Here is a 21,524-nt window from a genome sequence, read left to right on the forward strand (position 1 = left end):
GGGGCGCCCGCCGTAACGCAGCGAAGAGCACCGCTGGGTGTGTGGGATGGGCTGCTCCTGGACCGGCGTGCCGCTGCCAGGGTGTGTTGGCACTGGACCAAAGTGCCTCCTTTTCTCTCTTAGGAGCATAAAAGGCCCTTTTTCGGGTCACTAAAGCAGCAGGGGACAAAAGGGGCTATCCTGCAGCTCACTTTTCCCCTTATCTTTCCGGTTCTGCTGGCTCAGGGGCAAGGACGTTTCTTTCATTTCTGGTTGCGAATGTATCCTAGCTCAGGAGGGAGCGGTCCGCCCGTTCACCTCCCTCCCCAGCCTCGCCGTCTGCACAATTCAGATATGCTTCAGTGGAGCTGCTGACTCCCACCGACACCCACTGGGGCAGGTTTTGCATCGCATCCTCTTTCATCCTTCACAGTTTCCTTTTGTATGGTACGTTTTCACTTCAGAAAGTGACAACAGTGTCGTTTTCATGGGTAATACAGGGCCTGCAAAGAGAAGAAGGATGGATGGATGGATGGTGTACATTTTGGAGTGGGTAGGGAGTAATCTTCATTTGAGATGAGATTTTTCCTCCTGAGGAGAATGCCATATCCACAAGCGACAGGCAGCAAAGTGCAGGGCGTCCTCAGACATGGAGATTCTTCCAGCCGCATAGATGCTCTGTTTCCCTACGCAGGACATGGGGTGGGACAGCAGGGAGGGAGGAAGGAGGGGCCCTTCCCACCATGGACAGCAGTGGTATGCCTTTGAGTTTGCCTTACTAAATTGTGTAAAGCTGAGACAGTGAAGGTAAATAAAAACACAGAAGCTGAGGCAGCCCTAAGGGTGGAATTGTCCATTTTGATCTGCATTGCAGGTGCATAAGAAGCATCCAGAGTACTTGTTGGCTTTGCCTAGATGGTAAGATGCTTAAGCTTAAAAAGCTTTATTGATGCTTTTGCAATATAAATTATGCTCCTTCATTAAAAAAAAAAAGACAAATGGATGTGACTGTAAATACAGTGCCTTTTTCCATATTACTTGCTCATTAGTGAATGTAATTCTGTAGTGCTTTATTATGACTGAACCTCTGGGAGAGGCTAGACTAAATACAGACATTTATGCTCTTAAACTGCACATTGCTTTTTGATTTGACTATTTAAAGCAAGTGCTTTATAAACAGATAATGGCAGACTTGTAATACTGTTAAATTTTTCAAGCTTTTGGTTGTACTGAGGTCCCAGCAGTCATTTTTAGTGAAACAACAAAGATCAGGAGGTCATAACAGAGGAAAGTATCAGCTGCTTAAGTAGAAAAAAAGAATATTGGCTAAACTGATGTGTAACTACTTGTTTTCATCCTATTACCATACTTCTGCTTAGTATATCTTTAAAGTTTCCTCCCCCATCCCCTTAGAAAAGATGGTCTCATGACCAATCCAAATGCTGTATGTAGTTTTCAGTCCAGTAGTTGTTGCAAACTCTAAAATAGCAATCTTACTTCATTCCTTAAAGTTGTTTCCTTTACTTCAGATTTCAGATATAATTGCGTACTTTCAGGGCTTTTAAATGATTTTTTTAAATGCATTTTGTCATTGGAGTTACAAAAATCAAACTGTTCCTCTGTGTGCCCTAATTCAAGAGGCTGTAGGTATTAAGGACAATATATTTGTTCATCCAGATCTACTGTTAGTCAATCCTTCAACAGCAGTAGGTAGAAGAAAAACTCCCCCGTGCTATTATTCCTGAATGTGGATCCTAATGTAAAGTAAAATATTTCTTGAACATTATAAACAGTATAATAGAGGGAATACAGTTGTAATAAACTAGTTTGCAAGTTTACTTTTGCTACTCTGTTAGACTCTCATTTCTAGGTGTCTCATTACTTCTCTATGGCTTAAAAAATGGTGTTTTAAAGTAGCAAAACTTTGAAGGATTGCTTTTACATCCTCAGGATTCACAACGTATTGCAATACTTCCTTGTGTAAACAGAATGCTATTATGTAATTCATCTTTTTACTCAAGCTCATGTTTAACCTCATTTTTCACAGTAAAGTTTAAAAAAAGTAGTAAATTGTAGTTTACTTTGTACAGAGAACAGATGCCTTCATCTTTCTGAAATCACTTATAATGCTTAAGAGTTTTTTTGCTGACAAGTGATATTTTCTGTATATATTTGTGTATCTGTATGTATGTGTCTGTTGGTAAATAACAGTGGTGGTTTTTGAGGAGCAGTGATTTACCGAAAAATCAGCATGTCAGATAACTTGATGCTTTAGGGGAAATAGTTGTGTGTTCTGACTAGACAAGGGCATAGCTTTTCCTACTGCTGGTTTAAAAAGCAAAGCCACAGATGAAGAGAGGAAAGATCTGACTTTTGGTGTCAAAAAAAAGGTAGTTGCATGAAAGGTCTCTGGTTTGGCTTTCTGCAGCCCCTTTCATGTCTGCTGCAGCACACAACAAAACATTGTGAGTAGCTGTGAAACGTTGAAAAGCATAGACATGAGTCTGTGTGCCTTACTGCAGCTACCACACTGTTGTTATTGGTATGAGTATGCTGCAATAAGCTAATATTGTGTAACCATAACCAGTATAGTCAGAACAGTCTCTGGCAGAGCTTGTCCTGTCCCTGGAAACAATGGTACTGAGTGCCGCTGCCCAGAGCCGGGGTGGAGTTGAAGCGGGGAGGGTGCCCTTTGTTCAGGCAGAAAGAAATCTTATCGCTAGAGCTCTGGCTTCCTTTGCATCTGCGGAGTGCCAAAACAAACTCTCCGCTCCTTTCTTGCGCACTAATCTAATGCGATATCTGAAAAAGCAAATGAAGATAATGAATAGTGCATTTAGTAGAGCCAAGTTTGAATGTTAGCTACCTGCTGTACCTCACCTCCGATTCCTTCACTTGCTTGACAAGACCTGGCATCCTTGATATATCTGGCTGTAGTGTCTTCAATGAATGTGTGCCTGATTAGTCTCTGTGCTTGTTTTCAAGTGATATAAAAATTGTCTTCCTCTAAACAAGGATGTCCGGCAGTGTGATAATGTGTGTTAGTATCTCCATGTGATCAGTGAATAATTCTGTCTAATAATGTTTTATGGTTATCTACCAGCTCATTTCTCCTGGTGATGTTAAAGAGCGTGGTACTATAAATGGGAGCAATACATTCATTTACTACTAGAAGTTAGAGGCATGACAAAATATTGCTGAAAACAATGTCCTTGGAGTGTAGCAGAACTTCTGCAAGCTGTTTGTTGGGGGGAGGCGTTAAATAATCCTTTAAAAAAAGCCTTTTATTTGGATCACTGTTTCTTTCCTCCTATTGAGGAGCATGTTTGCTCTCATTTCACTCCTAGAAAATCTCTGGGTTAAAACACTAAAATACCTTGTTGCTTGTTGGTCTTAATTATTTGGGTGGGAGACAGGATTTAAGATCGATGTTGTTAAAAAACATTGCTTGACTGAAAACTGTAAAATTTCATGGCTTCTCCCTAAACAGAATGGTACCTGCCTCTAGAAAGGCTGAAAATACGCCAGGGAACAGTAGCTCCCTGTAATCTGAGTCAGTGCCCAGAGGGAGGGCACAAAAGGTGCAGCATATCGCATCTCTGTGGAGTAGAGGTGTTGAGCTTAGGAAGTGTCCATCTGTGTGGAAAAAATCATGTGAATGATGTCATTAGCGGGAGGTTTCCTTTGTAATAAAAGTATGTGTGCTTGTTTGCTTTCCGTGCCTCATGAAAGCTTGATTTAAGCTGTGTACAGTTTTATTGTCTCAATTTGAGATACCTGGGTTATGTAAGTAAGAGTATAAAGCACCTCTGTTTGAAATTCTTTGTCTTGGCATCCTATTTACTTAAAAAAAAAAAAAATCTTATACTTGCTTAAGAAAGGACTTAGACATAGGTCATCACCACCACTAGATTTCCTTCGTCAGCAGGTCTCAAAACCTTTACTTTAGCAAAGTGGAGACCAATTTTTGTGTTTGATCGTAGTTGCTGTTCTAAAATAATAAAGTCAATGGCTTATGAAAGAGCATCACAGAATGCATTAGAGAAAAGCATACTCCTCAGCTTGTTAAACTTGCCTGAAAAATAGTTGTGCTATTCTGTAGAGTTGCTGTTACAATAACTGTTCTCTGTAAATAGATCTCTCCTAGGAGGACAGATTTATTTAGCTTGCTGTAAGGCTTCAGTGCCTTTTGATGTGTTTCACAAATATTCCAGGTAAACTCTGAAAATCATCATTTCTGCAGTTCTTGGCAGTAGGAGCTCAAGCTCAGGTGAGTGCCTGGAGCTGGCCCTGCTGCAGGAAGCAGTTCTGCCTGTACCACCCCCCTGCCCTGGTTACTGTTTTGGTTTTGTTTTTTTTCCCCACCTTCCCTATCAGCTGCAGAGGTTCCTGCAGCGCTGCATGGTGAACCCATCACCTGAAAAGTAGCCAGTGAAAAAACGGATTTGTTGTCATCTGGACCAGTTCCCTGACCTGGTTCACTGAGTGACCAGGAAGGTGACTTCGAAGCGTTTCAGAAATGCGACAGTAAATTCTTGCTCAGTATATGCAAGTGGAAGGGGTGAGACAAAGTCACGGCTAGGCTGGATAGCTAAATAGTTGCATGCCTGTGTGGTGGCAGGTTATTTTCCTGTTGGGGGGGGGAGGAAATGCCCAACCAAGTCATTACGTGAAACCAGTGTAGTAATTTTGATGGAGATTATGGTAAAATAACAAACTATTTTATCCTCAGAATGAAGGGGTGAATAAAGTAGAAAAGCCACGCATCAGGAGCGTGTGCTAGAAAGCAGAAGAGAAGGAACCTGTTCCTCTAAATTAAGATGTAGCCTGACTCATGAGGGCTTTTATTATCACTTTAAAAAAAATAAAAATTACATGGACTTCATCATTGTTAAAGGGGTTCTTTCGAAGTAATTGGTGTTATTTAGATGATACCTTCTTTGTTTACCTAAAGTGAATTATGCTCAAATTAGGTTGTTTTCATTGGCTATTTCTTCTTGACAGCTGTACAGCCATAGCATTGGATACCCTGGTATTGGTCCGAATAATTGTATCTGTATATCATGCCAGTGCAGGACTGGTTGATTTGATTGTCTAACAGTCTCTGTCATGGTAGTGATCTTAACATCTGATTACTTTTAGTCGTCTTCCATTGTTACAGCTCTGGGGTTGTGTGGTCTCAAGGATGGAGAAAACTCCACGTGAATTATGCCTGTCAGTCCTCGTGGCTTCAGGTAGAGAGTTGGGCACGTAAGCAGTCAGTGATTTCTGTGCAAAGTACCAGCTTGTTCATTTAGAGCATCTAGAAGAATTAAATCATTGCTACCAGGAGTGTGTCCACTTAATTACTCTTCCTGCTGCCATACCAGTTGCTGTTGGAGTAACAAAAAATTATTTTCTTACTAGAATACTAAAACGTGTGCTTCCTCAGGGACATTCAGAGGCTAACTGTAAAGAGTCTGCAGAATCTCTGATCAGAAAATGCAGGGGAAGCCAGGCAGAGAAACAACTGAGTAAAATAGCATTGAAAAGCAGTAGAAATAGAAAAGGAGCTGAGAAAGCGAAATCATATCCTTCCTCTGGGAGGAGAGTGGCACGTTTCCTTTTTCCCCTCAGTTGTCTCCAGGAAAGAACTACTAATTTTGCTTGGCTTAAAACACACAAACTAAAAGAATATGAAAACAAGCTATTGAGACAATGATTACATCTGAGTATTGCTATACTTTAACACAGAAGGCAGAGGAAGAGGGGGATAGAGTTGTTGCTGTAAGATGTACTCGTTACTGATAAGGGAGCACTGGAGAAGGGGAAAGACATTCAGAAGGTGGTTGTGTAGGCCTAGCGTATAGTCTGAAAAGCATGGCTTCAAGAAATATTGAACTAAAGTGGTTTAGTCTAATGCACAGATGAATGAGGGGCGAGCATAAATCTGAAACTGTGTGATAAGCTGTTATTAAACTGTATTATTGCCGGATCTACATTAGTAGAAGTATAATGGTATCGGATTGGGGGGTGGGGGGGCTTAAAGCAAATGTCCAAGCAGAAAGATAGCAAAGCCCTCCAGTCGGCTGTGGAGACAGCAGGGTTTCCTTTATTATGTCCTTTGAAATAAGCTGAACAAACACTTTGGGGATGGCATATGTCTCTGGAGATGGAGAGCTGATCTAAGCAAAGAAGAGCTAAGTGTCTGTTAGTTCGGCATTTTATCTCTGGAGCTACGTTATTTAAAAATGGCCAGTTCAATGACAGTCTTTAGAATGGGGACTGGCTAAAACTTTGAAGGTTCTTCCGAGAAGACTCCTGCATCCTTAGTTAGTTCTTGAAATTGTATTTTGTACAGCATACAAAAGGCATTTTGGCAGTTTTGTCACATCTTGAGGTGGCCCTGGCTAGATACCAGTTGAGAGAAGAATGCCTGCCTGCCCATAAATGTTTCAGGAAGATTTGGATATGTGTTGGCAGGGAGCTAAAGCAGCTTCTCAGGTGATAGTCACCCCATCCATGTAAAAGGAGGTTATTCTGTTTTGTTTAGGGGATACCAAACAGGAATTACAATGTTAAATTTAACTACGGTTGGTTGGGCTTCGTTCCAGTAGCTTCCTTTGGACTGTGTCTAAAGTCATAGATTAGCATCTCCCTCCTCTTATCCTGCAATGGGGTATAGAGATGCTCTGATTTTGTGCAAAGGCACCCAATACACAGCCAGGTGCTCATTGCCTTGAAATATTTTGAACTCTATCCAAATACTTAAGATCAGAAAAGGCCTGGAGCCTGCACATCATCTGCAAGGCAAGATTTGGCTGTTAAAATGTTAGCGGTTGTTTATGGTGAGCATGTGAAGAAGTTGCATTTTGGAAGCTCTTGTTTAATATTTTTAATTTTCAATTTAAGATTTATTTATTTTTGTTCCCTTTTTAAGGGAACCTGCACTTGTAAAAGAGGCGGAGCAGTTCCTTTTTAAGGTGAGGTTACAAGAATGCTAATTAAAGTTACCTTCTCCACTTTACGGGAAGATGAGGGCTTAGGTGGGTGCAGCAAGGATTGAAGTGTTGCACTTAGTGTTCCCAATGGAATGCTGTTTAATTCATTCCATTTGTTCCTCCTAGGCTATAGTAAAGAGAAATTGTGAATCCATTGTTTGGAGGACTTGAGGCTCAATCTTTGAGCTGTCTCCAGATCTACGTTCCTAGCTATACCTAGAAATGTTTTGTGATGGTGGTGATCCTGAGAAATAAGAAATTTTGCATGTTTTAAGGGTGGAATGCAGCATACCAACCAGATACAGCTTGTGGAACTGTGGCAGGTTGGACACTGTTGGTGTTTAGTGAAAGTCTTGCTGCAAAAGAGGAGGTGTGTTACCACTGCAGTGTTGAACGCTGCAGTGCCCCTTTTAATGATTTATCATCCTTATCAAATGACATATGCATTCCTAGTGGGAGTTTGCCTAGCTCTGCATTGCACAGTTCCTTTTGTGTAAGAACATAGCAAACATTTTTTTTTTTAATTTATTTATTTATTTTAAAGTTGGAGACGAGAGGGAAGGCGGAAAAACCATGGTGACATAACTGTTCTGTGGTGTATGCAGTTACAGCTTTCTTCCCAGCGTTGGCTTAATTCATCTAACAAAATCCAGCCAGAGGTTGGTTGCTTTGAGAGCTGTCCCACCGATTTCCACGGTGAGAGAGTGAAGATTGCTCATCTGGGCTATTAAGGGCTCAGCTGACTTCTGCATTTTGCTGTTTAGCTTGTGTTTTTTGATCGTAGCCTTATTCTTGGCTGCACATTCTTTCTTGTTTCAGAGAGCAGGAGATGAAATCAGCTTAGTGCAATCCCAGAACTGCTTTATAGGATTTCCTCTTTGAAACCCCAATAGGAGATGTACCTGAATAGATTTTTTTTTTAATTTTTTTTTTTATTTAGACTGACCCCTCCCAAGACCACGTTTTCTGTAAGATCTCAGCTGCCCACGAGAGCAGTTGTTGGATGTGATTTGTGGCTGAGTGCTGCGCACCAAGAAACAGCGGGTTAAGAATTAAGGAACTTGGAGTAGCTGTAAATCCCGCTAACCAAACTCCCTGGAACTAAGTTAAAGCATCTGCCTAGGGAAGTGGTGGGAGAATGTTCACTGATTTGTATTAAAAGAAACTGTTAATTCTTTTTTAATATATTTGTTTCTTTTTCATTACATCTCCTGAGTCTATTCCCATTTAAAAAACTTTCTGACTGAGATTGCATAGGTCAGTAAGTCTCACTTGCATCATATCCGATGAGCTGCTGACAAATTTGAGATTAACATTAAATAAAATGTTTTACACAATTGTAGTAGCTTTCACTAATGGTGAGAATGCAGAATTAAAGGGGTGCTGTTAATTTATAATAGCTTTTTCAAGTTTCAATGCATGGTTTAACTTTGTGGCAGTTGTCAATGTTTCTGGCTTTAAAAATTAGTTTATATTTTTGCATGGTGTCCTTTGATCTTTACACAACCTACATAAACAAAGAAGTTGATCAGTTGTAAGATGTTATGAAATGTACAAAATATGCAAACTGATGGTAAGTGGGGGAAAACAGAAATAAAAACCTTCAGTGTTTTAGTAATCCAATTATTCAAGTATTTAATAATCTAATTATTCAAAACTAACTGACTTAGAAAACTAGTTGTATGCAAATGACTTCCCAGTCACAAATGAGCATAGTTTCCTATTGCCACTTCAGAGGGGGGGGGGGGGGGAGCACACCACGGGAGGCGAGACCACCCCACAAAACACTGTTTTCAGCCAGTATGCTTTAAATTGAAATACATGATTTGGGTGGACTTTTTAAGGGCATAATCACACGATCATAACAATTTGGACAACAAGTACCACTGAGTCTCTGTTGAAGCAAGTACTGTCCCCTCTTGCCCTGTCCTGTGGAAGCCTTGTGGATGTGAGCATCCAGGAGGGTCACAGCCAGGACGTCTACTTCCCTCCCAGGTTCTGTCCCTTTACAAAATACATGTGGTGTCTCCAGGCTCTTTAAGGTACTCTGTATTCAGGTGGCTGAAGATACTTCTCTTGTCTGACCCAAAAGCAGAACAATTGCCAGAGCAGTCTTTAAATGGTGGCGCCAGTTGGTATTCTCGGTAGGGAAGTTAAGTCCTTCATATTGATTATTGAGTAATTCCTCAGTAAAAGCTTGTAATTGCTCAGCTCAGCAGTATTTTTCATATAGTAAACGATTCCAAAATCACAAGCCGCCACCAGCAAAGCAAGAAAAATAAAATAAACCCCCGCTGGCGTAGCTGAAGAAATCAGACCAAGCTGTGCAGGCAGTACAAACAGTGTGGTGGTAAGGCACGAACTGCACTGCGTTTTGTGCATAGCACGCTGCACACCTGTTGAGACAGGTAATGGCAACACCAGGTTTCCTGGAGGGAGTGCCACTGGTGTCCTGCTCTTGAGTTCCTGCTTTCAGGAGCACTCTTCTGGGACGTCATGCTGAGAGGCTTTTCCCCCTCCTTTTAACCTCATCTTTCTGATCTTCAGAAATGGTCTGTTCAGTAAACTTGCCCAACAACAGGTGAACTGGCTAGGTTGTTGGCCTGACTTACTCTATATCCTATCCATATTTTCAATCTTCTTGTGTCCAGTTCAGTTGTATGATCTCTAGGGGCATAAAACAATATGGTATTTTTCTAGAAAGATAAATATTTTCTCTTTAGTTGGCTTCTGCTGTGGCAGTTTGGCCAGCTTTTTCATTGGGCACTGGCTAAAAATGTTCCTACAGGGAAAAATATTGCTGAACTTAGAACGGGGTGAAGTGCAGGAGATTGTGGGTATCTGAGAGCTGTTCAGACTGCAGATGAGAGAGTTTTTTCTTCCCTCATTTGTGCAATGGAAATTTCCTTATAAGTATGGCTGCAAAAGCAATCAAAAATATTTTTAATATTGTGCTAATGAGCTTGGTTGACAGATCATGCGTATTCAGTTGAAATCCATTTCATCCAGATCTTAGGCTTTAATAACATTAGGTCTGATTTTGTGGTTTAAGATTTGGTGTAAAATAGGTACAAAGTGAATAGTGGCTTGGAATAGATCCTCATTAATACCAATTTGCACAACTCTAAGCAGATTTCATAGCAAAAGCGTCTCCGTACAGTGACTGTCTATGCAAGATGCTTTCCCCTTTCCCTGTTTTTATGGTAGATGGTTTTGGCCGTTGCCCAGAACACACGTGCACGGATTGCAGTGTTTGTATGTGCTGGCTGAAGACGTGACAGGGCCGAGTAGAGTGGGGTTTGAACTGAAGCTGCTGCCCATAAATTCTGTGGAAGCTATGGCTTTACCACGGTGGCCTTCCCTTTCCCTTGAAGAAAAGGAGAGAGGAGGGGCCGGCAACAAGGCTGCAGTGAGGAAGAGAAGTATAGGAAGGTTGCAGAAGGCTTGTGGGAAAGTCAGCCCTCCGATCCTTCATCCTCCGAGGAGAGAAACTACTTAGTGCAGAAGGGCTGCAGCTAAAACTCAGAGTGGATTGATTTAATTGCTCTCACTGATTAACTTACTGGTGCTGCAGGGAAGATGATGCTCTGGTGCTGGTAATTTTTATTTTCTTCCTAAGCCTATAGAACTAGTCTGCCTCTGATTGATTATTTTTTTCTTCAGAAGAGGTAATCATAGTGTGATCTTTAAGATGCAAGAGATCAAGGTGAAAAAACGATTGAGGAGATTAATAGTGACAGCCTTGTTTTTGCTTTTAGAAACTAGTTTTTAAAAAACGCATTTATTTGCAAGGACTGAGTTATAAACACTTTTTGTTTGTTGCTGGTGATGAAGTCTTTTTCTGTTCAGATTATAATTACAGGCGTAAAGGTACCGTTAGTAACCATCGTGATAGTAAAGGCTTCGGGATATTATGTGTAGGCTATTCTTTCACCTAGCACTGTCAGTGCGTAAGAGTTTCTTTTGGAAAATACATTTCTTGATTTTAAAAAATCCCTTCTGAGCCTCAGTGTACCATGAGTCTGAGCACCAGCCCAGCTACGGTGAGGGCATGGGCTCCACAGGTTTTATTCTGCTGTCACGTTCGGTCGGTAAGAGTATAATGATCACTTAAGTACTTGGATAATTCAGTAAAGCTTCTGTCTGTCTGAAGTTAGCTTTGCAAACAAGATGATGCCACTTTGAAAATGTTACACAGCTAAAATATCATCAATCCTTAAAGCTAATGGTGCCCCACAGTAGTTGCTGTGGACCGTGTAGCCTGTCCTCAAGTAGTCCCCTGACGCTGTGGGCAGTGAGGGGGTACCGCTGTGGTGGTAATGGAGTGTCCCAGTGCCTCTGCGGCCGGGCTGTGGAAAGCAGCCGCGGCACAGACGGGCCGCTCCTCACAAGTTGTAGAGCAGGAGCCTGTATGCACAACTCGACTCACTTCTTATTTAGCCAACCCTGAAACCTCTTCTTAGAATACTTTTGGTCCCTAATTTTTGCTTGTTTGCTAATGATGGTGATTGCGAAATGAGCCGTTCCACTCAACAAAGCACAAGTTGGCACCGTTACCCTCGTTCTTCTTGAGCACTGAATTTAATCTTTGATCTCTGTTACAAAGTAACCGAGAGCTCCGTTTTGCCCCTTGCACAGCACTGGATTCCTTGAAAGTCTTTTAGCCTTTATTTTTTTTTTTTTTACAATCAAATATGTGCTTCTGCAGGTATAAGTCAGTTGATGATGATGTCAGTTAAGGTCACACATTAAATCAGGGAGGCTGTGTCTGTGTATTTATTTACACCATCACACCACCCCCAAAAAAAAATGTTTTACCGAGGCACAGAAGCACTGAGTCTGGTGTTCTTTTGGGGAGTAAAAAGTATAAAATTAAATGCAGGGCTGTGTTACCTTTAGGAGTGACAAAAGTGTGTTACGTTCTCTGAGTGTATGCTCTACCAATTCTGCACTTGTGGAATCAAATTTTTGTCATAAAACTACACACAAAAAAGAGCCCAATGGAAAACACTTGACATGGCAAGATGAAACCATTAAAGTGCCTGTGAGGCAGCCACGGGACAGAATTAAGCTCTATCTTACGCACAACATGTGGTCCAGTAATTACAGACCATGGTTGTAATGCCATTGCAGATGGTTGTCCAGGCAACGGGAGTCCTGATTCTTTGCTTATCTTTGTAACCTAAATACTGTAATTGTTTTTACAGAACTACACAGATAACTGAATTTAGCCTTTCATACTGTAATGACAAAGCTAATGCTCGTCGTGCATCAGCAGTGTTTAACCCAGCATCCTAACCACTTCATCGGTCTCCCGCCTCCTGGGCTGGATTACGCGGCAGCAGGAGAGGGCTGCTGTGGCTGCCAGCCCTGACAGGCCGGATCATCAGCTGCGCATGGGGAGTGCGCAGAAGCACTTGGCAAACCTTTCCTCGTCGCTCCTGGTGGTAGGCCAGGGGCTGTCACATAGTTCCCTGTGCTGCTCTGTCCCCCTGAAAGTATTTCTCCCACTGTGGCTTGTGTAATTCCCACCCAGTATGTGCTACTGCCTGTCACTCTGGTGTCCCCGTTAGCCTGGCTCTCTAGAATTTGTCTGTGCACCTATTTTTGTGCTGTCTTTGTGCTCCTGAGCTGCCCAAGAAGGGTGGCTGACTTCCCAGAGTTTTCAGAAAGTTGCCCAAGCGTGACAGCTTTCTTGCTAAAGCAATTTAAAGTGTAGTAATGCGGAGTTAAGGACAGATGTTTCTGGAAAGTTCGTCTCATGTAGACCCAGCAGCCTCTATAACCAGCTGTAGGTGGAGCAGCACCATGCGCCCTGGCTGTAGCAGCATTGCTCATGATACAGCCCTCTGTGCATGCAGAGCGGTAATCATCACGCGGTGAAATTCAAGAACAACTAAAAGTACACCCGAGTGATTGCTGTGCTTTGAGGTTGCACAAGGATTGCATACTGTCATCGTTGCTTTTGCTCATTAGTATACTTATTTTCACTAGGAAACAGGACAATAAACAAAATCGTGTCATGACAGACTTGGTGACTAGAGATCACTAGGGACACGGTAACTCCTGTTTCTGCTTCTCTGGCTGCTCCTCCGGGTTCTCCTTCAAATGTCACAGAAGAGAGCCCCAGGGCACAGCGCGTGCTTCTCCACAGGAAGCATCTGGCTGCGCCTGGTGTGAGGAGCTATTTTTACCTCTGTATTGGGGAATTCATTTGGGAGTCTGTATCTCCAGCTCTACCAGACAGATGTTTCTTGGCGCTTTGGCCTGTGGGTGTATGTAAAACCATTGTTGCCTTATCAGGAGCAGCAGTAACACTGGCAGTGCAGGGGTCTTCAGGAACACCCCTCGGCATCGTACAGTTGACCATTTCTATCTCAGTCTGAGCACTGCTGTAGTCAAGGCCTGGTTTTATAAGGTTGTTCCACAAGGAAAACCCAGTGGTGTAACAGTTTTCCATGTACTCATAACCTGAGCAAGAAAAATCTGTTTGTTTTCTCTTTAAATGAAACATTGCCCTTGTCAATTGTCTTGTTCCATGTCATCGGGCCCATGTGGGACACCGTGGGGCCTGCACCGGGTACGGGATCCTGCTCTAGCATGGCTGAGGAAATGCAACAGCAGCCAGAGCTTTGGAGGTCCCAGTGAGCACATCTCGGCTAAGGTGCCCTGTAGCACCCATGTCTGTGCTGGTACTGCTGGGCCTGGCCCCATGTTAGATTCCCCGTTTTGCATTTCTCTTCGGAGGTGGTGCGTTTTAGTGCTTTCTTCCTTGTTCTTGTCCAGGGGTGTTACTAATTCCTGTATCCCTGGAGGTAAGTGGAAAACCCCCAACAAGACAGAGGGACACACTAGCCCATTTCTCAGAACTCCACTTTTATCTTGTAACAGCATTAGTGACTTAGTCTGTCTGAAGTTAATCTTTTAAATGTGTTAACTCCAAACAAGTGAGTTCCCTATGCTGCTCTGGCCTAGAGTATAATTAGGCTTTCTATGAACTTAGAGCACTTTTAATTGAAACAGTCATGAAACAGAAGAACCTTTTGTGGCATTTGCTTGATTGCATATCACGTCATTAATAGCAGAATTCAGCTGTTCTGGCTGTAGAGTGAGGATCTCTGTATGTGCAAGGTAACTCACTGTTACAATTCTACATCTGTTTACTGACAGGGCAACTGCATGTCAGGATGGCAACTTCAAACCTGGAGAACCAGCTACAGAGCGCCCAGAAGAATCTGTTGTTTCTCCAGCGAGAACACGCCAACACCCTGAAAGGCCTGCACGCTGAGATTCGACGCCTGCAGCAGCACTGCACAGGTAGCTGGGAGAGGATGCTGATGCTGATTCGGCGCTTAATTCTTTTCACAGGAATGGAGTAACTGCTTCCTACTTCAGTAGTGAAAACTCAGCAGCAAAGCCCAGCACCAGGGTCTATCTAGGGTGATCAGCATGTATCTCGGGGCACAACTGGGTGATCGTTAAGCAAAAATTAAAAAAAAAAAAAGAGCAATGTGTCACCTGACGGTTCCAGTTGTTTTACAGATTTGATAATTGGCAGTGGATCTCCTATTATTGCTTCAGGTGGGGGGAAGAGTTAGTTATATTTTTATTGAAGTATGGCATTGTAAATATGCTCACCGGGTGGGGTATGGGGTAGATGATCATGTTCTAACAAAAATAAACAACTTTTTTCCTCAGATTTAACCTATGAGCTGACTGTAAAGAGTTCAGACTTGTCAGGTAAGGAATACGTAGCATTTTCCTTTTAACGTTCATGTTAAACTTCCTCATCTTTTTCAGTGTTTGTATTTTCTCCATTACAAGCAGGTGAGAATACTTTGCACTTGGGATGTTGACTTTATGAATTCTAAAGGTATAAGAGTAGTTTTCTACTTTCCAGACTTACTGTTATTTATGAAGTAAATGTCACAAGTTCTTTACCAAGGCCACATAGGAAATCTTTGAAAGAGCCAGGAATAGAGTGTAGAACTGCTGACTCCTCTCTCTGACTAGACAGACAGTTCTGTGCACACTATATGGGAACACGGGACATGAATTTTAGGGGCAGAAGAGAGACTATTATTAAAACTTAGCTGGTACTGTAATTACACCACAAAGCTTTTATTTTTTTTATATATAACACACACACACTAGATTCTAGTTCTTTCAGATGTATTATGTTACCAACAGGTGAAGCACAGGAATAAAATACTGCCTGGGAGTAACCTCCCAGATCAGGGACAGTGTGGGACGAGAGGTGTATTGCAAATGAGAGAGAACATGGGCAAATTCAGCAAAGCAACTGAGCAGCTGAATTCAGTTCAGCTTGAATAAGCTGAAGTTCCTCTTGATAACTAGAGGATCTGCAAAATGGCTCCAATTTCGAGCGAGTTCAGCAAGCGTGGTTTCTGGAATCCCTGTTCCCCAGAACATGTGAAGCGTCTCTACTTAGTATCAACGGTATTAAACACTGCTAAACCATGGTGAGTAGCACAGCTAGCTCATCATCATTTCCTTAAAAGCTGTCCTGGTGCTTCTGAAGATGAAGTCATTTTAAGAGTATTAGCTGAAGTTAGGCTTTGGGATTTTTCTTACGGCTTTGGAATAGCAAAAGGAACCCTCTTGCACTGTTTTACTTAGTGGCTATTGTTAACTTGAAACACTTCTGCTTTTCCCGTCCTTCTAGGAAATGGGAGTTCAAGAAGTGATGAACTCAAAAGAAAGTGTGAAGATCTTGAAGCTCAGCTGAAAGTCAAAGAGGCTGAAAATAATGAATTACTGAAAGAACTTGAACAAAAGAACGCGATGATAATGGTGCTGGAAAACACCATTAAAGAAAGAGAAAAGAAGTACTTGGAAGAGTTAAAAATGAAAAGCCATAAGCTCAATATGTTGTCAAGTGAACTAGAGCAGAGAGCGAGCACTATCGCGTATTTAACTTCTCAACTGCATGCTACTAAGAAGAAGCTGATGAGTTCAAGCGGGACTGCGGAGGGGACCCCTTCTGGCAGCCCCGTGTTGTCCAACTATAAGCCGTCCCCTCCCAAAGATAAACTGCCAGAGACTCCACGGCGCAGAATGAAGAAGAGTCTGTCAACACCACTCAACCCCGAGTTTGAAGAGGCCTACAGAATAGGATCGGATAGCCGGAAGCTGCTGTTAAGAGAGCCTGTGGATGCCATGCCTGACCCCACTCCGTTTCTGTTGGCCAGGGAAACGGCAGAGGTACATCTTATTAAGGAGAGGCCGTTAGTTATTCCACCAATTGCTTCAGATCGTGCATCCGGCGAATCGCACAGCCCAGCCCGAGAGAAGCCGCACAAGGCGCACATTGGGGTGGCGCATCGCATCCACCACGTCACGCCATCCCAGCCTCAGCCGGAGGTTGAAACGCTGGCAGTGGATCAGGTCCAGGGAAGCAAAGTGGTCAGAAAGCACTCAGGGACGGACAGAACTGTTTGAGTAAAATCACGGAGACGCTCTACTCTGTTGCTGTTTATGCACTGTGATCCTGTAGGATAAATAGCACCTGCAGTAAAGTTTCTTTTGACGCCCCATGCATGCCAAACTTCTTCCAGATACATCATTAATAGATTATGCTCCTCTAATGACACCCAGTATGACTGTGTTCATAGGGCAAGGTATATAACTACTAAATGCTGTGGCCAAATCAGGGGTACCTGACTGCTTGCTGCTGAGCACTGCTCCATTTATTGTAACTACACGCGTGGACAAAGGCACAGGCTGCAGGCTGTGTTATTAATCAATATTAGTGAAAACAACCTTAACTATGAACCTGCAGCAACACGTAGTGGCTGTTAACATTTGAACTATCAGTGGTTCTTTTGTCTTCACTGTGTATGTAAGCACTGCATACCCGCACCCTAACCTCCACGACAAAGCCTTTCTCACAGTAGCATTGACGATAAATCCTAATACTTTGGTTTGTGGCTTTAAGTAAAAAAAAAAAGGGGGGGATAAAGCGCTCTTTTAAAGGGTTAATGAACCTCAGAGAGAGAGTATGAACACGGGGTTGTTTGGGTGGTTGTTTTTTTTTTTTTTAAATTAAATGGCTCCATTACACATTTTACACTAGTCAGTACACTGCACTTGTAGCACCTTCCATACTGGCTCAGAGCTCCTTTTCCAGGGAGAAAACCTAACTGGCTGTCCAATATGGAAATGGTTCTTTATGCTCTAACCTGCACTTTTTGTAAAGGGATTATTTTTGTTTCCTGAAAACCTTAGTCTTGTTCTGGGCATCATCAGACAGTGCTGGCTTCTGCCAGCTTAGAAACCTGAGCTGTCCCTCTACACTGCCTGTATTTAGTTTTAACTGATGTAACCCATTCTTACAGGAGGAGAACCTGGCATCCGTGATTTCTGTCCTTGTGGATCGGGATGGACTTGCCTTGCACTTGCCCTGGTTCCCCTACTCCTTTCTAGTAAGCAACAGGTACACTCTACAGCTGTTAGACTACTTGATTTTTTTTTTTCCCCCTAGGAAAGAAAGGCATACTGAGAGCTGTGAGAGTATGTAATTTTGGGAAAGGAGCACAAATTTGACCATTTTTCTTAAATTGTGATCAGCACCTCCAGCTCATCTCTGCTTCACTCTTCTCTGCAGCCTCTGAGTAGGACCAGCAAGAAACAATGGCTCCCAAATGCTGCTAAGCTTATGATGTGCCTTCAGAAACCTGGAACGCATAATCTCTGTGAAAGCTGATGAAGGATCCCTGCCTGCCCTCCTTCCTTCCCCTTGCCAGCTGTAGTCTGCCCCTCTCTTTTAAGCTTTTTCTGCAGCTGTGTGTCGGTGTGTGTCTCCCTCTGGAGCCTTAGATCGCTGTCAGCTTCCCCCACAAAGGCACTGGCAGGATGACAAAAGCTGTTCTTCCTAACTGTGGTACTGCTAAATTTCCTGTGCAGCATGACAACTTACAGCAGGGTTGTTCCCACTCAGAGAGGGTTTGACTGTGCGCCGGCCCTAAGGCCTCCTGTGCCCCCTCACGACTCAGTCACTTGCTGTTCTGAAGCCCGAGAAAGACGACCTCCTTGCCGGTTGCGTGGTAGGATTTGTTTCATGGCTGGTGGGGAGGGATAGGGAAAAGCTGTGTCCTGGAAAACGGTGGGTTAAAGAAAGCTTGTTATTCTGTGGTTTACTATTTTTAAGTGTATTGCATTAACCAGCAGCGGTTTGAGGTTTTTTTGGTGGTTGTTGCCGTACTTTTATGGCGATCTATTGTATGACTGATCCGCCCTGCCACTTGTTCAAGGATGATGGAAGGCACTGCTTCTAAGCACAGCAGAAGTGATGCTTTGGGCAATTAAAAACATTTCTTACAACCATACAGGCAAACCTTAGTCTTTGTGTGTGTGAGACTAACTTATTACCTCTTTCGTATACATAGACCAGCCCGGAGCCTTTCTGAACGGAAATAGGTGTTATGAAAAACACTTTCCTCTTCACATGTGTTTATTGATAGCACTAGCTTGGTTGTATCACACTATTTAAAGTCAGGTGTGCCTAAGTGAACACTACCCCATCCGTGGCGCAGAATCTCCGCCTGGTTTGACTTCTTTTTTCCCTTCCCCCCCCCCCGCCTGCAAAGGGTTGGATTCTGTGGGAAAAATCTAGTGCCAACTTCAAACTGTCAGTCTGCATTCAAGGTGAGACAAACGCCTTGAAGGACCCAGTGGGAAATGTGCTTTGTAGTGTGAAGATCAGCTTCAAAAACAAGGCCGACACCCATCGCGTTCCTTCTCAGGGAGGTGGTGTACACAGGTGTCCGGAGGGTGTTCTGAAAGAGCGTGGAGGGAAGAAGGACACTGAGTGGTGCTTGAAGTACCGCACGAAACTGGAAACAAAAAGGGGCTCTAGGAGAGATGCTTGTCTTCAGAAATTCACTTTTTTTGTTGTAAGTCAGAAATAAATAATTGACACAAAAAAAAAACAAACATCCTTTATGTCATTAACTGGTATGGGTAAATAATGAAAAGAGGAGTGGGGTTGTAAGAGCATCCCAAGATGGTTCCATACTGCCGGGATGGAAAAGAGACAGCAAATGTATTAACCCCCTCGGGTGTAGCCCCTAGAAAAGAAAAACCTGAATGATGGCTAATGTAGGAAGTGTCAAACTGCATACTTTGTGTACTGGCGGTAATGATAAAATACTGCCGCTTGTGCTACGAGGGAAGGGGCTACCAGCTATTGAGGTGTGAACACGGTGGACGTCCATAAGCCAGCCGCCCACGGTGTCCCCAGGGGAGCAGTACCTGGAGTTTGAGCCTGTGCGCTTCAGTGGGGATGATCTTCAGAACGGGTAACTCCACCACCAGGACTCCGGGCTTGCTTTTGGTAAGGCAGCTGTGCTCCGTGTCCCAGCCTGCTCCTTCCAGAAACAGACCGGACACAAAGCAGCCTGCACAGGCAGAAAACGCAACATCTCGTGTAAAGTAAGCTACTGAAGAGTCAGTTTAAGACAATGGATCCTGCAGCAGCTGTCCTTGGCGCTTACAGTCATGACTAAACTCACTTCAGCGACACAGAGGTGTACTTACCTGTGGTGTCTGTTTTTATAATACCACTGTGACCTACTGTGTTTAAAATTCTTGTGTCAAATTAAAATTGCCTCAGTTGCACTACATACGATAAACATTACTAGGAATAAATACCGATTCCCTTGCAGTTTTCTTCCCAACCCTCCGATTACTTGCCCAAGTAAGAGAGCTTTCTAACCCCTCTGGGACGGCTGGTGAGATCATTCTGACAGAAGGTGAAGGGTTGTTCCGGTACAAATACCAAGCATTGTCATGAAATGGTAGCAAATAAAGAATAGTCTAGGTAAGCCCTTGAGGTGACTTTTATTTTTAACTGAAAGTTAGGTTTAGCAAAAACAATCACATTTTTCTTGTTCCTCCTCTGTTCCCAATCAGGTCTAGTACTCAAGAGTTGCTTAGCTGTCCCCTTCACCCAGCGTTTGTTATATTTGGCAATCACAGCATTGCTAGTCACAGACATTTCATAAAGATATATTTACACAATAAATCATACATAGTTGTATTTACTTTTTGTTTAAATATATTTCAATGTATTATTTGTGGTGTAAATAGGTCTTTATAAACCTGCTGGGACTGGTAATGTTCTAGCCATTAAGGAAAAAGTGGATATATACGAGAGCGAGAGCGCGCGCAAGGGAGAGGTGTAAGTTCAAACACACGCGTGTGGGTGAAAAGAGCTGAAGAGAGAGGGTCGTACTTGGCGTTTGCAGGGGCTCAGCAGGGAAGCAGCAGCCGGAACCCAGCTACTGCCCAGCTTGAAATCGCGTGGACTGTGAACTGTATGGCCAAGGGCATTGTCTGCGGAGGTGTAATCAAAGTAGTTTACTTGGTAGGCCGGGCAATTCCTCTCACCAATTAACTCGTTCCTTTATTTTTGCCAAATACTCATACAAACACCTACCTTGAGTAGACCCTTCGGTGATGTCTTCTGCAGTCCTGTACGCGGTCACCTCTGTGTAGAGGGTGGAGTGATCCAGGGGCCACTTGTTTTTCCTGCAGGTGGCTTGAACAAGAGCCGTCAGGTAAGATTCTGGGACGTGGAGGCCTGAGAGCCACATCACCTTTGGCTCACACCCGTTAACCTGCAGTCACAGAAGACAAGCTGCAGCACCTGCTCCCACCACCCCCGTACTCAGCCCAGAGGCCAACGCTCTTAAAGACTAGCCAGGGGCTAGTCTGTCTTGCATCCACAGTCACGCAATGATTCACTATCGTTCTAGGTGGTGATTTGCATTAGTTCCAGTAACTTGTCTAAAGCAGCGTGTGATCACCGCCTTCTGCACCAATTTGCGTAGCGTATCATGCAGATTAACAAAACAAAAAGCTTTCTGGAGGCACTCACCCAGCTGGTGTACTGGTTATAGCGAGCTCTAAAGAAAATAATCCAATTTCCAAGTGTTTTGAGTGTATCGGGGGCTAGTCGCCGCCAGATTCCAGGAATCTGTCCATTAAAGAGAGCCCGAGCCACATCATCCAGTTCACTGCTCATTCCAACTTCCCCAGCCAAGGCCTGGAAAGACGGCGAGAGTCTGAGTGCCAGCCCGGGGCAGGTAAAGCCTGACTGATTTCCCCTGGTTGCTGCGCGCGGCAGTAGCTGCGTTCCTACTTACACGCTGCAGTTCAGCCAGTGACTTTGCCATTCGAACGATCAGTTTATTAAAACGTTCCAGTTCCTGCAACAGCACCACAGTGGTAGGGGGTATCTCTGGTCCAAAACCTTTCCGTATCTGGTCAAGATCGAATACTTGCGGTATTTTGTTTTCTATATCCTTAGCAACATTTGCAATATATTCATCCCGACCAATTCCTGTACCAGTTTCACCTGAACAAAAATGGTTTAGTGAGACTGAATCTGCATGGGTTACCCCTTCTATTATTAATTCTCCAGGAGAACTTTGAGAGCTGAGCCACCCTTTGGCATCGAAGTCTCCCACCCCCTGCAGCACTGACATTTGCACCAGAAGACTCCCTGCGCGCCTCAAACTGCCTCTGGGCACGTGCTGAACT

General features: G+C 43.4%; 2 protein-coding genes across 2 annotated transcripts in view; one reads left to right on the forward strand and one right to left on the reverse strand.

Moving 5' to 3' along the window:
• CCDC92 (coiled-coil domain containing 92) overlaps nucleotides 1-16,561 on the forward strand; it is a 25,482-nt gene extending 8,921 nt beyond the window's left edge. The window contains exons 2-4 of the mRNA XM_009321157.1: nucleotides 14,130-14,276; nucleotides 14,658-14,699; nucleotides 15,646-16,561. Of these exons, the coding sequence (XP_009319432.1) occupies nucleotides 14,130-14,276; nucleotides 14,658-14,699; nucleotides 15,646-16,421 (965 nt within the window). The 3' untranslated portion in view covers nucleotides 16,422-16,561. The remainder of the gene's footprint in view (nucleotides 1-14,129; nucleotides 14,277-14,657; nucleotides 14,700-15,645) is intronic.
• Nucleotides 16,562-18,610: 2,049 nt separating this feature from the next.
• Nucleotides 18,611-21,524, reverse strand: part of DNAH10 (dynein, axonemal, heavy chain 10) — a 59,148-nt gene continuing 56,234 nt past the window's right edge. The window contains exons 76-80 of the mRNA XM_009321209.1: nucleotides 21,128-21,339; nucleotides 20,860-21,027; nucleotides 20,419-20,599; nucleotides 19,233-19,378; nucleotides 18,611-18,757 (exon numbers count right to left, since the gene is read on the reverse strand). Coding sequence (XP_009319484.1) covers nucleotides 18,611-18,757; nucleotides 19,233-19,378; nucleotides 20,419-20,599; nucleotides 20,860-21,027; nucleotides 21,128-21,339 — 854 coding nt within the window. The remainder of the gene's footprint in view (nucleotides 18,758-19,232; nucleotides 19,379-20,418; nucleotides 20,600-20,859; nucleotides 21,028-21,127; nucleotides 21,340-21,524) is intronic.

This window comes from Pygoscelis adeliae, unplaced genomic scaffold, assembly GCF_000699105.1.
Source record: "Pygoscelis adeliae isolate BGI_AS28 unplaced genomic scaffold, ASM69910v1 Scaffold93, whole genome shotgun sequence".
Classification (NCBI taxonomy): domain Eukaryota; kingdom Metazoa; phylum Chordata; class Aves; order Sphenisciformes; family Spheniscidae; genus Pygoscelis; species Pygoscelis adeliae.